A 15,264-nucleotide genomic window follows, 5' to 3' on the forward strand; every position below is an offset into this window, starting at 1 on the left:
TCAACATGTTGGGCTCAAAACACAATGCCAAGGGCACCAATTATTTTCTAATGACCAGGCGGCCAACCCAGAATTGCACTAGACTAGGCTCTGAGTAGTTCAGCAATCATACATTAACTGCTAATGATAGCTGGACTTGAGTGGAAAATGCCCTGGAAAACTTTTAGAGCTCAAGTATTTTGGCAAATATGTACTGGTATTTAATCTCAGGGACAGTTAAATTTAAAAACACATATTTTAAAGTCCTGAAAGTATCCTTTCTTCACCAAGATCACCAGATGAAAGAGTTTAAGGCTGATCTGATTTGGTATCTAAAGAACAGCAAGCTGAAACTTCAAGTCACAGGAAAGCTTTAAGACATTCATGTACCATTCTGATCGCTTATCTTGAGGTTCATGAGTCTTTTAAACTTTAAAATATTTATTCATTTGAAAAATATTAATGATAAGCCTTATACATTAGCAAATTTATGAAAAATAACTATTGTCTCCCAAAATAAATTAGTAAGAAAAATGGCATTTTACATGTCTGCAAGTCTCTCTAATGCCTGATTTAACAGAAGATGCCTAGATTCTCTTAATTGCTTCTTCATTCAACATACTACTCTTGTTGTATTGGTTAAGTATATGAAGAAAATCCAGCCTCACATAGGTATATAGTTGGAAAGAGAGGAGTATTTTAATAGGCTTTGCAGATAGTTATGAATATCTTTTTGATATTACACCAAAACTCAACATGTGGTAGTTTCTTCAAGGTTTGTGGTATCTGAAACCCTATTCACTGTTTGTTACATTAAAATCCAATGTTCCAATTTGCACTTTTACTTATGCATGATGTTTTTCTGTTTTTTTTTTAAATATATTTTTATTGATTTCAGAGAGGAAGGGAGAAGGAGAGAGAGATAGAAACATCAATGATGAGAATTGTTGATCAGCTGCCTCCTGCACTCCCCACACTGGAGATGGAGCCCGCATGTGCCCTGACTGGGAATCGAACCATGAACTCCTGGTTCATAGGTTGACGCTCAACCACTGAGCCACACCGGTCGGGCTTAGGCATGATGTTTAAACATTACAGGTAAAATACTGATTCAGTTACACAGACCTCCCAAAGGCTGGCACATTTCACTACACAATATCAAAAATCGCGGTCACTAATATCATTACTGATCTCATCCAAAAAATCTTTAGGTACTGGGAAGTTATCAAGCTCAGATGGCAGATACCAATTTCTAAAATTCTAATTTTTGCTTGAAAACTCAAAATTTACCAAGGGTAACAAATACTGTCCATTGAGGCAAAAGATTCATTGTTCATCTGAGAAAAATGTCTGCCAAACATCCAACTCTCAATAACCAGAATTTATCAGTAGTTTCTACTAGTAAAAATAATGCTCAGTGAAAAGAGCAGATAATTCAGCTTGAAACTCAAATAATTACGTACACCAATGCTTTTCCTCCAGAAAACCACTGTACTCTGGCCCATGGAAGAAGTGCTTTAGGTATACTTCTCATTTTGTCACATAAAAACAGACATGTATTCCAGTCAAGATATAATAAAATTAATAATTTTTACTGTTTCATCAAGAACATTCTTAAGTAAAATTGGCATTTTTAAACTGCTGATACATGGTGATGGAAGATGACCATGACTACTTACTGGTATTGTTTGGTGCCAAAACCTTAACTCATGTAAAGGCACCAGCAGATTTACCTACGTTGCTTTTGTACCATTGGTGCAAATTCATTTTTGTTATTATGAAAATACTTTCGACTTGATAAGCTTTTTGAAAGAATTTAAGGGTTGCCCAGACCACACTTTGAAACGCAGTAAATGATACGTAGCTGTTTTAACAATGGTTATGGACCCTCTCTGACCAGAAAAGTGCACATACGAACAAGCACACGCAATACAATTTTACATACAACTTCAGAAGGTTCACAAAGCCCCTACTGCCCATTCATAGCACTTTCTAGCTAAAGAATTCCATCAGCAGAAAATGCAGGCCTGCAAATTTACTTCAAAACAATAATAATCTACTAGGCACTATAAACAAAGTTTATTATAAGCAAGTCACATTCTAACAACCTCAAACAATTTCACCTGAACTAAAAGAAGTAGCTAGAGTTTTGAAAAAATAGAATTACATTAGGGAAAGTAAAAGGTTTCAGGTTAAGAATCCCAGCTCTACCACCTGCTCAAAAACACACAGTTACTAAATTAATCTTCCTAGACCAGTTTCTAATCTGTAATATGGAAAAACAACAGTGTTGCCCTGGCTGAGTGGCTTAGTTTATTGGATCGTTGTCCCAGTAAACCAAAGGTTGCAGGTTTGAGTTCCGGTCAGGGCTCATACAGAAGGCAACTGATAGAAGTTTCTCTCACATCGATATTTCTCTCTCCCTTCCTCTTTCTAAACATATCCTTGGGTGAGGATTTAAAAAAAAGGTGAGGGGAAAGAAAAAATAAAAACAACAATGTCTACTTATTTCATGGAGTTTTTGTGAAGATTAATGAACATATAGGGTGTCCTCCAAAAAAATGTATATGTACATACTTTAAATCTTACTAATTCCAATGGGTTAAACCTCAAAAGAAAGAAACATCAGCCCACCCAGTCGCTGTGGCTCAGTGGTTGAGCACTGATGAACCTGGAGGTCATAGGTCAATTTTTGGTCAGGGCACATGCCTGGGTTGCAGGCTCAATCCCCCAGTGTGGGGCATACAGGAAGCAGCAGATCAATGATTCTCTCTCATCACTGATGTTCCTAACTCTCTCCCTCTCCCTTCCTCTCTGAAATCAATACAATTAAAAAAAAAAAAGAAAGAAAGAAAGAAACATCAACAATTGGGCTACCAGCTTAGTAGTATATACATTTTGGGGGGGTTGGAGGGAACACCCTGTACATAAGACACATGAAACAATACCTAGTTAAGCACTAAATAAATGCTGGCTGCTGTAATTAAGACGGCCATGCCATTTCTTCCTGATACTGACTATATAGTGATAATTAAATTCAATTATCTACAAGAAATATATTTTACATATTACCAGGCCTTTCCTTCTACTAAGAAAGAAACTTGCTGACTCTTGATTACTCAATTATAATTTCCATTACCACCTAAGGTAAGGGAGATTATTGTTGAGAATATTAACTAAGAGATCTATCTCCAACCCTTCAATTTTCCGACTTATTAGCATAAGAAACTTAAAATATAGTTTACCTTTCTTCCTGCAACTCAACTAAACTAGGCAATATATGTGTGCAAATACATAAAATATGGGAACCTTTTTACTAATAAAATTAATTCTTTGCTTCAAACAAACTTTCATCATGCTGCTTACTCCATAAGTTTTAAGCTTAAATTTTAGTTCACTAGAAGTATTAAGAAATAAGTAAGTTTAATTTTTCATTTTTGTTTATTTTAATAACCTGAGACAAAATGTCAGCTAAAACTCTTTCAAAGCCATTATCTTATATTTTTATCAATAAAGGAATAAGAAAATTAATATCTTAAAAAGAAGACACAGGTACTGCCTAAAATCAGATAAATATGGTTATTCATGTTACCTTATGTGCAAATTTACATTACTCCAAGTGATTGTACTGCATTAAGTAAGTACTTAAAAGAAAGGAGGAGCATCTCATGGGATATAAGGTAAAAATGTTAAATAAGACCATTGCTATGGGTCATTAGGTTTGGAATATAGCTAATCCTATATAATTCAACTGGTCGACCAGCCACTATGACATGCACTGACCACCAGGGGGGCAGACGCTCCAACCAGTAGGGACTGGGCAAGATGGCCCCAATCGGGACTAGGCGACACGGGCCAGGCATGCCCTGGACGAATCCATGCACCGGGCCTCTAGTGTGCCAATATTTGAAATCTGCAAACAACAAATCTACGACTTTTTTTCCTGCTAATTGCCTAAATCTAACATGCATTCTACTCTAAAAAAACATGTAGCATTACATATAGAGTGGATTTAAAACCATTAAATATTATGTGAAACCCCAAAGATTAGTTGTTTCTCAAAATTTTATTTATGTCCTTATTTGGGGAGTATTTTCACTCTACCATTGACAATTATTTTCCTAAGAACCATCCATAAACGTCTTAATCCTACCAAAAATAAACAGGAAGCCAAGTGTTGAAAAGATGCACTGCATTTGGATCAAAGGATCATAAAAACAGGCTTCATGTAATAAAATCACATTCTAAAATAATTTCCTATGGAAAAAAGTTTAAGAGTATCAAGTATGAAGCTAAGGAAAATTATACTTACATTAAAATGAAAATCATAAAAAGTACTTAATATTTAACAATAGTAAGTATTAAACTAATGAAAATTCTAAGCCTTGAGTAACTAAGTTCAGTAGACTTATCTTTAAACTAGAGACCCAGCGCACGTAGCAGGTAGGTCGCAGGCACACCCCGCAGCTTCCATCAGCACTGCAAGCCCCAGCAGCAGCAGCAGCAGCAGCGGTGCCTGCATGAGCGACCCTGAGCCGGCAGCGCACCCCATCAGTGGCCAGTCTGGTGCACACGAATGGAGGTTAAGTCACTGGCACCCGCTTTCCCGCCGGACTGAGCCCCTGAGCAGCCTGAGATGAGCTGGGGATCACAAAGGCCTGACAGCCAGCCCGGTCCTCCCGCTACCGACCCAGGTTCCCCTGTTGACCATCACTGATCCATTGGAGCCTGCGAGCCCGGGGGGAGTGGGGGGGGGGGGGCCGACGACACGGGGGGGGGGCGGGGGGGGGGACCAAGAGGTCAGCCATTCCGCCTTCTCGCCAGCTCCGCCACCACCCACCCGCTTCGCCATGGTTCCCCATTCGCCTACGGGCGGGGTTTGGGGAGGAGAGGGACCAAGAGATGGTCAATGCACCTCATGGTGACTGGTTGAGCGGTTGTTCCAGTCATTACTCTTATGGTCCCTGGACTTTTATTATATAGGATTAAGGCTCCCAGAGAGTCCAGCATCTCAATCAATTTAACTGTTTCTTTCCTGGACACCTTTGAGAATTAACAAGATTAGAAGGAACAATAGAAATCACCTAATCCAGTCTTGTAATCTTAAAATGAAATAAACTGGAACCCAGTGGAGAGTTTATCTAAAGTGATATATACTAATCTGTCATTAGGATAAAAACCCAAGTTCTCCTGACTTCTATTATACTGTTGTATGTTATCAATCCCATTATAAATCCTACCAAGTAAATAAATCCATAATGACCAGAAAGATCTCATCAGCCTACCTTTTACCTGCTGTCTTCCCCCTGCATAACCTCATAATAATAGTAACATTTATATTCCTTCACTCAACAAATACTGAACACCTACTGTGTGCCAGGCATTGTTCTATGCACAGCAGTTTTTATATAGGCCAGTGTAGAGTACAAAAATACATTAGTCCTGCACTAAGCTTTCAATAAGTATCACAGTAGAGGTTTGAGGTACTAAATATACATATATATATCTTATACACACACACACACACACACACACACACACAAAATGTTATGAAGGAAGATTGTGGGAGGAGTGACAGCACAACATAAACACCCAAAAGTATATAGGATTTGTTTGAAGAACAGTATCCATTTAGCTGTACTGTAAACCATATTAGCTAATCAACTTAGAGAGGTAGAGGCCATAGTGGTGGAGAGTTTCATATTCTAGACTGAAATATCTGAAAGTAATTTATAATCCCATGGATACAATGACCACTAAAGATTTCTAAAGAAAATAACACTAGTGAAAGAAATGGACTTACAGGTCCAAGAAGCACGGAGAACCCCAAACAAAAGGAATCCAAAGAGGACCACACCAAGACACATCATAATTAAAATGCCAAGAGCAAAAGATAAAGAGAGAATCTTAAAAACAGCAAGAGAAAGAAACTCAGTTACCTACAAGGGAATACCCATACGACTGTCAGCTGATTTCTCAACAGAAACTTTGAAGGCCAGAAGGGAGTGGCAAAAAATATTCAAAGTGACGAATGCCAAGAACCTACAACCAAGATTACTTTATCCAGCAAAGCTATCATTCAGAATTGAAGGTCAGATAAAGAGCTTCACAGATAAGGAAAAGCTAAAGGAGTTCATCACCACCAAACCAGGATTATATGAAATGCTGAAAGGTATCCTTTAAGAAGAGGAAGAGGAAGAAAAAGGTAAAGATACAAATTATGAACAACAAATATGCATCTATCAACAAGTGAATCTAAGAATCAAGTGAATAAATAATCTGATGAACAGAATGAACTGTTGATTATAATAGAATCAGGGACATAGAAAGGGAATGGACTGACTATTCTTGGAGGGGAAAGGGGTATGGGAGATGTGGGAAGAGTCTGGACAAAAATCGTGCACCTATGGATGAGGACAGTGGGTGGGGAGTGAGGGCGGAGGGTGGGGCGGGAACTGGGAGGAGGGGAGTTATGGGGGGGGGGGGGGAAAGAGGAACAAATGTAATAATCTGAACAATAAAGATTTAATTAAAAAAAAAAAAAAGAAAATAACACTAGGAACACATTTAAGGTTAACTTAGAACAGTGGTTCTCAACCTTCCTAATGCTGCGACCCTTTAATACAGTTCCTCATGTTGTGGTGACCCCCAACCGTAAAATTATTTTTGTTGCTACTTCATAACTGTAATTTTGCTACTGTTATGAATCGTAATGTAAATATCTGATATGCAGGATGTATTTTCATTGTTACAAATTGAACATAATTAAAGCATAGTGATTAATCACAAAAACAATATGTAATTATATATGTGTTTTTCGATGTTCTTAGGCGACCCCTGTGAAAGGGCCGTTCGACCCCCAAAGGGGTCGCGACCCACAGGTTGAGAACCGCTGACTTAAAAGAAAACAGCACAAGAAGCAGAAAATCATTTGGGAAGTTAATCCAAACCTGATGAGAGAGATATTGAGAACCTGTATTAAGGTGAAAGTGAGTATGGAAAGATTACAACATTACAGAAGTAAAAATGGTATGCCATGATAGCCAACTACAAGTAGGAGGGGAAAGAGACAATTTGGCGCCTTTGATGGGAAAGAACCTGGGCTATGTAATTAACAGAAAATAGGCAAAGCTAAAGATTGAGCTAAATGTAACCTGTTTGGAGATTAGTACAAACCAAGGGGGCCAATGTATTAATCTTACTTCATTTCAGTAAAGCAAATCTTCCCTTAGCAAACACAACAGACTATGATATGCAAAGTATAGTATGCAAAAATACCCGTTAAAAGAGTGTAAGTTGAAAATTAGTACATTTGTACAGACATAGATACTAGAACAAATCATATTTTTATTAAAATATACATATTAAGCCTCAGCATGTTAATGCTAGGAATATACTGTATGCTAAAGTAATGTTTAACAATCTCAGAAAATTTTGCACTAAATCAGTAGCAAAATGAAGCTACTAAGTATCAGCAGAAGAGAACAACTGATCCATCATACATATCACAATCATTTAGTTCAGTCTGGAATCATCAATTTCTCTTGATTAAATAAAATCCACGTGCCTAATTTGGGAGCTCATCTGCACCAATGCTTCATGGAACGAGACACAAAAGTTTAACTGAACTGGTTGGTTAAATAAAAAAGGAGCAACCCACCAACTTAAACTTAGCTTCTGGAATGTGAAACTTTTTATTCCAAGTTTCAAAGGCAGGGCTAAAGGGGACCAAAGTTTTGCCACCCCAAAATATGCCTTTTAGGGTATTGATTTTGGGCTGGTTTTTAGGAAAAAGAAGAATCATAAAGAACCTTTGACCCTCCCTCTACCTGCCTAAAGGAATTCAATAGAAAACCCTGCTTAAAAAAAGGGTCACCTTAGCATCATAATATAAACTAAATGTGGCATGCAGAGAGATTCCTAGTAAAGCGTGTTTACTGCACTTCCCTCTGGGTGCCGCTGTTTTTGAGTGGCTCAGAAAGAATTTTACATGTTCACTCTCTCATCTACCTGTAAACTGCCTATTTTCCCTTTGAAATCCCAGCCCCCCACCCCCATTCTCCTTTGTCTAAAATGGCATATAAACCTCAACTGCATTTTCTTATGGCACCCCCCCATGTACTCCTGGAATTTTGGACATTTTCTATTTTAAAAAATAAATGAGGAAACAAAAAACACCCATGTAGTCTTTCTGCCCACCATTTAACAAGTAAACTATGAGCTCCTTTGGGGCAGGGCTGTGTTCTAGACACCTCGTGGCCCCAGTGCTCAGATTTCAGGAGCCCCCCCCCCCCCCAAACAGATCTCTGATAAAAGGAATAAATGGAAATAAATCAACCAAGGAATGTTTTTCAAGTATACAGCACTTTCATAACTTGGTGAGTATTACACAACAGCATAGAGCTATGATCCAGTATTTGAGTGCCTACTATTCAACAGGTAATAAAGTTACAAAATGAGTAACACATGACTCCTCCCTGGAACTTAGAATTTATTTCTCTAAACAAGTCTAACACCAAAAGGTTTCACCAGAAAACCTTGATTTGCCTTATTTGTGTGAACATAAATGAGTCTCTTAACTTCTTTAAGATTCTGGTTTCTCATCTGAAAAACAGATGAGGATTCAAAAGAAGAAATGTGAGTGTGTCCTGTAAAGTATCACAAGTATAATGTATGCCAGTTGGCTCCCCACAGGACTCACCAAACTCTGATCAGACACTGCATTAAAAATGACACTGATATATCCAAGTATTCTACTGGCTAAACACAAAGCCATTATCCTACCATAACATGAAAAAATCCTCAAAGCAACAGTATTCTAAGTCAGAAACAGGGTCTTAATATGAGGACAATATAATCTTGAGAAAGTTGATTTATAAACTTTCATAAGACATTTTTAAAAATTAAAAGTACATTTTTAAATTTATTATTAGAGAGAGAGAAAGGGAAACATCAACTTGTTGCCTCAATGGTTGCTTCTTGTATGTGCCCTGACCAGGGATAAAACCTGCATCTTTGGCGGATCGGAACAATGCTCTAAGCGAGCGCCCCAGCCAGGGCTTAAAAGTACATGTTTTCATTTATCTGAGTTTTGTTGGAAAATTCCTACTGTCATTCAAGACAGAATACTATTACATTAAAATTCGAACTTTAAAAATAATATTGCTGAATAAAATAATGTAACTACTTTTGGGAAATAATGTCTCCTACACATCTCAAAGTTTCAAAACTTCACACTTTTGAAATACACTAATAAACAAATTTGGAGGAAAAAACTAATACTATACTATTACTTCAACTGATCAAATCCAGCTTTTAACTGCACAATAAGCTCCCTAGAAGACATGTGATATGTACATAGCACTGTTATTTTTATCCACCTCAATTAATCCTTATAAGACAATAAAATGAATCATTTGAGCCAACATTTCTTCACTGAATATGCTAATCAACACCACTCTCTCAAAGTAGGCAAGTTAAAAAAACAAAACAAAACAAAACTAAAAAGCTTCCCTCTAAAATACAAGATACTGTCAAGATGCTTTCTGAGCTGAATGTTGATGGCACCTATTTCACCTTAATTACCTAAAAACGATGTACAACATGAAAATGCATCACCATTCACTTATATGTGGAATTTACACAAGGAAACCTTTATCACATAGACCTTGGATTTCTCTTTTGATGGTGTTTATCATCTCCTGCTCCTTTCGTTTAATTCATGGAAAATTAATAATGGGGCCTAAAGAATGAAAGATTTAAGACTATTTTCTGGAAAATGTTCTTCCGTTGCTTGGACAACACAAAACGTTCCTATATAACAGACTCATCTACAAAGAAATCCTTCCGTAATCAAGATTTTGAAGATTCTGTATTCAAAATTTGCGTTAGTAAATGCTTTCTTACCTTCTGCTACATCATCATCTACTGCTCCTTTCACCTGAGAAAAACACCACTGAATATCATTCCCTCCTCCAGCTCCTGGAAAAAAGAACACATACCGATTAAAACTGAGTTCTGTTCATGTTTACTAAACATTGAGATGGTATCCACGGTTGGCATGATACTAATAGAATAGCCTAGTACTGCCCACATACATAACCACCACCCCAGAGCACTAATTGGGAAAGGGTTAGTCCCCAGTAGTTGGTGCTGCTTTAGGAAAAAAGAGATCTGGGTATGAAAAATTAAAAGGCCATGTACTGTCATTAACATTGTACATGTGTTCAAAAGTTCCCTTCCATTTTCCCTTCCCCTCAAATACTGACTGGTAGGTCTTGCTTAAATGTAAGAAAAAAAGCAAATAGCCAAAGTTAGTTTTTCTTTAAGTGTGCAAAAAGTCTGCAGAAGAATCAGTAAGGTTAAACTACCATAAAACATGAAACGAGTAGAAAACTTCAAGGAACATCACTGCCTGGGTGAGGAGTAATGAACAATCGAGTATGAACCCTATCACCAAAGCGCACATAGAGAAACACAACACTCACCACCCACTTCTTGCACTGAACTGCCAGCAAAATCACTGGCTCCAGAGGAAAAAAGCTGGTGAGAAGATTCTCAAAGGAAGCCTGTTTTGCCTCTCTTCAGTTTTGCCTTACCCCTCAGATTCCAAGGGACCTTGCAAAGAATTAATTTTGCTAACTTGTCATCATCTTGTGCAAAACAATTTTAATTTTACTAATAATTCAAAGAGCAACTTGTTTATAGCAAACCATAAGTCAATCCAACCTGTTAACTCTTCCAAAGGTTTAATTATCTATCTAAATATTGAAATAAGCCAAGAAAACTGGTTTGGTCCCTGAATGCTTCTATTTCAGGTCTACATACTGAAGAGGAAATGTCCTGGATCTATGGAGAAACTGAACCTCGATCTAGAATCTAGCCTGCTAGATGGAGATATTCAGCCACACCAAAATGTACAAAAGGAATCCTCGAAGCAATTACCTTCCTCTTCCTTCACATCTATTCTTTGCTAAATATTCAAACCTGTTTTTCCCGATGCATCATCCCCCCCTTCCAAGCTTTTACCTAAATCTCTTCCCTCTTGGCTATTTATATCCCTGAACTCCACAACTATTTTAACTCAACTGAAACCCCTTTGGGAAAAGGACATCTGCACAAAAGCTAACATGCAAAACGGAAAGTTGAAATCACATTTTTCATGCAACTTGCTGTATTAAAGGCCTTGCACTCTTTGGACGTCAAGGGTAAGAAACGAAAGGAGATGGTTCGACACAAAAAAACTCAGGTGAATAGTCTCAAAATGTACGTGCCTACCGGGGGAGGGGGGCACATTGCATTTTAACTTGTAAAGCACTTTTTCTTCTCAGTGCAAAATATATTTGTATATAGACACCCAAGAAGGCTTGCATCGAGGGGGGAAACAGTAATTAAATGAAGAAAGATCCGCCAAAAAGTCCGGGGAGAGGGCGGCACGGAGGTCACACCCGGCTCCGGAGCAGGAGGGACAAATCTGCCCGCGCCCCCACCCCGCCCCACCCACGCCTCACCCCGCAGCTCGCCGGCGCGCACCCCACCCCCATCCATGCCGAGGCGCAGCCCTCAGTGAAAAGCCGATTCGACATCACTGGCCGCGCAGAGCCCCCCCGCCCCCGACACCGCACCCCACTTGACCAGTTCCCCGAAACCCGAGGCGCCCGCGGCTCTCCGAGAGGCTCAGCGGTCGCTAGGGGGTGACGGAGGGAGGAGAAAGGAAGCGGAGCCTTGTCAGTGGCCGAGGGTGATTTCTCCTTTACCTGCCATGTTGCGCTGCAAATGGTGACCCTGCTGGGTGCCTCGGGGTCTCCGCTTCCTGAACTCACCCCCCTCACCTGGGGATGGGGGGGTAGAGAGGGCGGATGGCGGCGGATGGCACCTGTGGGGGTCGGGGTCGGGGGTCGGGGGAGAAGGAAGGAGGGGCGGGCAGACGAGCCAGCAGGATGGTGGGTTTCACTCAGGGGCTTCCCCGTTCTTGCTCTTCCTCCTGCAGCAGCGGCGGCAGCTACGACAGCGACGGCGGCGGCGGCAGCAGGAGCAGGCGACTCCACTTTCAAAATGGCGCCGGCTGGCCTGGGCAGTGACGTCATCGGGGGCGGGGCCTCCGGGCGGGGCCGGAGGCGGGGCGAGGCGGGGAGCGGCCGGGCGGCCTCCTGGCCCCGCCCCTTCCTCTCCGCGGGGCCGCCTGGTCCCACCATCCTGTGCCGCGCCCCGGCCCGCGCGCTGGGGAGCTGGTCTCTTTCGGCGGCCGGTGCGGGCTCCTCGGCCCCGCTCTTCTCGGCCCAGCCCCCCGGCCCCCAGCCCTCGCGCCGTACCGGGCCCTGGCGGCGCAGCTGTCCCCATGAAGTCCTCGCTCGCAGGGATTCGGGCGGGCCCGTGTCTTTTTAGCGAATACCCGTTTTGCTACTTAAAATAGTGACCCTGTGGGTTAGTCCTGGGGCCGGTGGGGGCAAAGGGACCGTGGTGCGAACTCTGCTTAGCTAAGGTGAGAGCTCGCGGACCTGGGAAGGACGCAGCCGAGCTGTTCCATGTGGGTGACCGGAAACTGCGGCGGGAGCCCTCGGCGCCTGGAAGCTCTGGAGTGTGGTTTCTAAACAGCAAACTGAGTTTGCTAGTAGCAGAATATGGTGGCCAGCTCTGTCCAGCTAAAAGCGTAGAAACAGTGGTTAAGAGCCAGGCTGCCAAATACTGACTCCACACATGAGATGATGCTAATTCTTTCTACCTCCCAGGACTGTTTCAAAGGTTAAATGACTTAATTTGAGTGCATGATAAATGTTAACTGCGGTTATGATTAGATGTGTACTGAAAGCATCTTCAATGGAGTTAAGAGGTGTAAGAAAAAAATAAACCGGAAACCAGTCATCAGCCAAGAAAGGATGTGCACGTCATTGAAAGATGTATTAGTGATGCAGTCACAATACTGTACATTTACATGTCAATCTCCACAATACTCCTATGAGATAGATGTCCACATGTTCCGCATGAAAACACCTGCAAAAATACCCAGAATTTGACCTTAAGGTTGAAGTGAGTGATAAGGCATTTGGAGATGAAGGTAAGTTTACAGTATTTACACCTCCTGTCCGTCATTTCCCCTTTCTATCTTATTCTTCATCTCCAGAAAGTGGAATTGTACAACAAGTTTCAGAATTCCTCCGCGGTGGGACAGCTGCACCATTGTGTTATTATGCCTCCATTTCTACATTAAGAATTTTCACTTTACCGATGGACAAACCAAAATTAAAAATCCACCCTGTATCTCATCTTTCAGCTACCTGTACAAACAGCTATAAAACTTAAATGCACACTGCTGTATTTCTATTTTGGTTGATTTCATAAATGTACTTCTCTACATATGTCTTTACTATTTCTTTTCCTTTTCACTAGTGAGGGCTTCCCACCTTAACCAGAACTCATAGAAGAGAGAAGAGAGAGAAAACAGACCATTAAACTGGGGACTTGCACCCCAATGTGCACATCATTTTTCTTAGGCTTCAGTTTTTGCCATATGTAAGATTTGAATCTTCACACATCCTGAAAAATGATTTGGTCTACATAAATTATTTGTTCTTAGAAGCCATTAAAGCTTGCCTAAAACTGTGATAATTATAACAAAAGTTCCTATAGCACAGACAATGTCCTGAGTACTTTTCTAAGAACATTGTATAGAGTCATGAGATGAGCTGAGATGGATCTAATAATCAAAGGTCTGGGACCCAGATACAAGTGACCCGGCACTTTTGGCCCTGAGCAGTCATTTCAGCACACCCTAAACTGCCTCCCTTTCTTCTGAATGGCTCTTAGGAAGAGAGGCCAGCATACCCACTAGCCCAGAGGCAAGGGTTGCTTTTGTCTATCTCCCCTTCCTTATCTTACATTCTGTCTTCTATCCTCTGCACTAAGGCTTCTGTCCCTACCACTTTACTGAAAGGGTTTCTGTCAAGGTTATTAACAATCTCCATGTTACCAAATCTCATGGTTACAGGCACTTCTTTGGTTTTATCTTCCTCTGCTTCCCAAAGGCATTTGAAATGGCTGATCACCAAATCCCCATTGAGACCCTTTTTTTTCCTTGACCCATGATTGGTTTCCTTCCAACCTTTTTAGCCATTACTCTGTTCCCCTTGTTGGCTTCTCCTCCCAGACCACCCTCTAAATATTAGCATGATCTGTCTTCTTGGCCTCTGTCCTGGACCCCCTTCTCACTCTTCCAGACAACCGCATATACCATTTCCAGATATTTACAGATGCAAATGCCATGTATTTACCAGGGGCTGCCAAATCTAGATCTCCAGCTCTGTCCTCCCCCCTCCCCCTGAACTGTAGACACACACACCTCTACTGCCTACTTGACATTTTTACAGTATACAATAAGCATTTCAAACAAGCACTGCCAGAATACAAGTCTTGATACCACATCCTCTCCACCTTGACTAATGCTGTTTCTCTGCTAGGAACATCACCATCCACTCACCCACCCCACCCAACATTCTGCCAATCCCATTCTTCTTTCCTCAGCCAGTAAATAGTTCTTTCAAAAACAATTTAGATGTAACTGCCTTCAGGAAGGCTTCCCTGATTTTTAAAAAAATATTTTGCTCTACCATATCCAGTTTGGTTCAGTAGAGAGAGAGCCTGTGGACTGAAGGGTCCCCAGATCAATTCAGGTCATGGGCACATGACCTGGTTGGTGCATGTGTGCGAGAAACCAATCAATGTGTCTCTCTCACATTGATGTTTCTCTCTGACTCTCCCCCTTCTTGCTGCTCTCTCTAAAAATCAATGGAAAAATATCCTCAGGGGAGGATTAACAACAAAAAGTTTACTCTTTGCTTATTTATTTATTTTAAAATATATTTTTATTGATTTCAGAGAGGAACCCAGGCATGTGCACTGACAGAATTGAACCGGGACCTCCTGGTTCATAGGTCAATGCTCAACCACTGAGCTACACCAGCTAGGCCACGGATATTTTTTTCCATTCTCTACTCACCTTACCCTGAGCTGGGTGCCCTTCCTAAATATTCTCAATAAATTTAATATGCTTCTCTGTTCCTAGATTATGTTTAAATTATCTAAATATGTGTCTGTTATTAGACTGAGTTCTCTGAGGATAGGAAGTATGTCCTCATATCATCAGTCACATAATTTGTTGGATTAATGGATGAATGAATAAATCTCTCTGGCTTGGGAAGAAAACCAGTGGAATGTTGGCTCCTTAAAGCTTGCCATATCATAAATTTTTTTTGTTGTTGTTGTTGTTTTTGTTATTTGTGTGTTTTTTTT

General features: G+C 40.6%; 1 protein-coding gene across 2 annotated transcripts in view; it reads right to left on the reverse strand.

Moving 5' to 3' along the window:
• PPP2R2A (protein phosphatase 2 regulatory subunit Balpha) overlaps window positions 1-12,052 on the reverse strand; it is a 103,790-nt gene extending 91,738 nt beyond the window's left edge. The window contains exons 1-2 of one of the 2 annotated variants that reach the window (XM_059695944.1): window positions 11,736-12,052; window positions 9,886-9,960 (exon numbers count right to left, since the gene is read on the reverse strand). In XM_059695944.1, the coding sequence (XP_059551927.1) occupies window positions 9,886-9,960; window positions 11,736-11,742 (82 nt within the window). In that variant the 5' untranslated portion in view covers window positions 11,743-12,052. Of the gene's footprint in view, window positions 1-9,885; window positions 9,961-11,735 lie in introns of those variants that run through there. The other variant, XM_059695943.1, reaches the window with a different exon arrangement.
• Window positions 12,053-15,264: the final 3,212 nt, after the last annotated feature.

The sequence above is a fragment of the Myotis daubentonii genome, chromosome 5, assembly GCF_963259705.1.
Source record: "Myotis daubentonii chromosome 5, mMyoDau2.1, whole genome shotgun sequence".
Classification (NCBI taxonomy): domain Eukaryota; kingdom Metazoa; phylum Chordata; class Mammalia; order Chiroptera; family Vespertilionidae; genus Myotis; species Myotis daubentonii.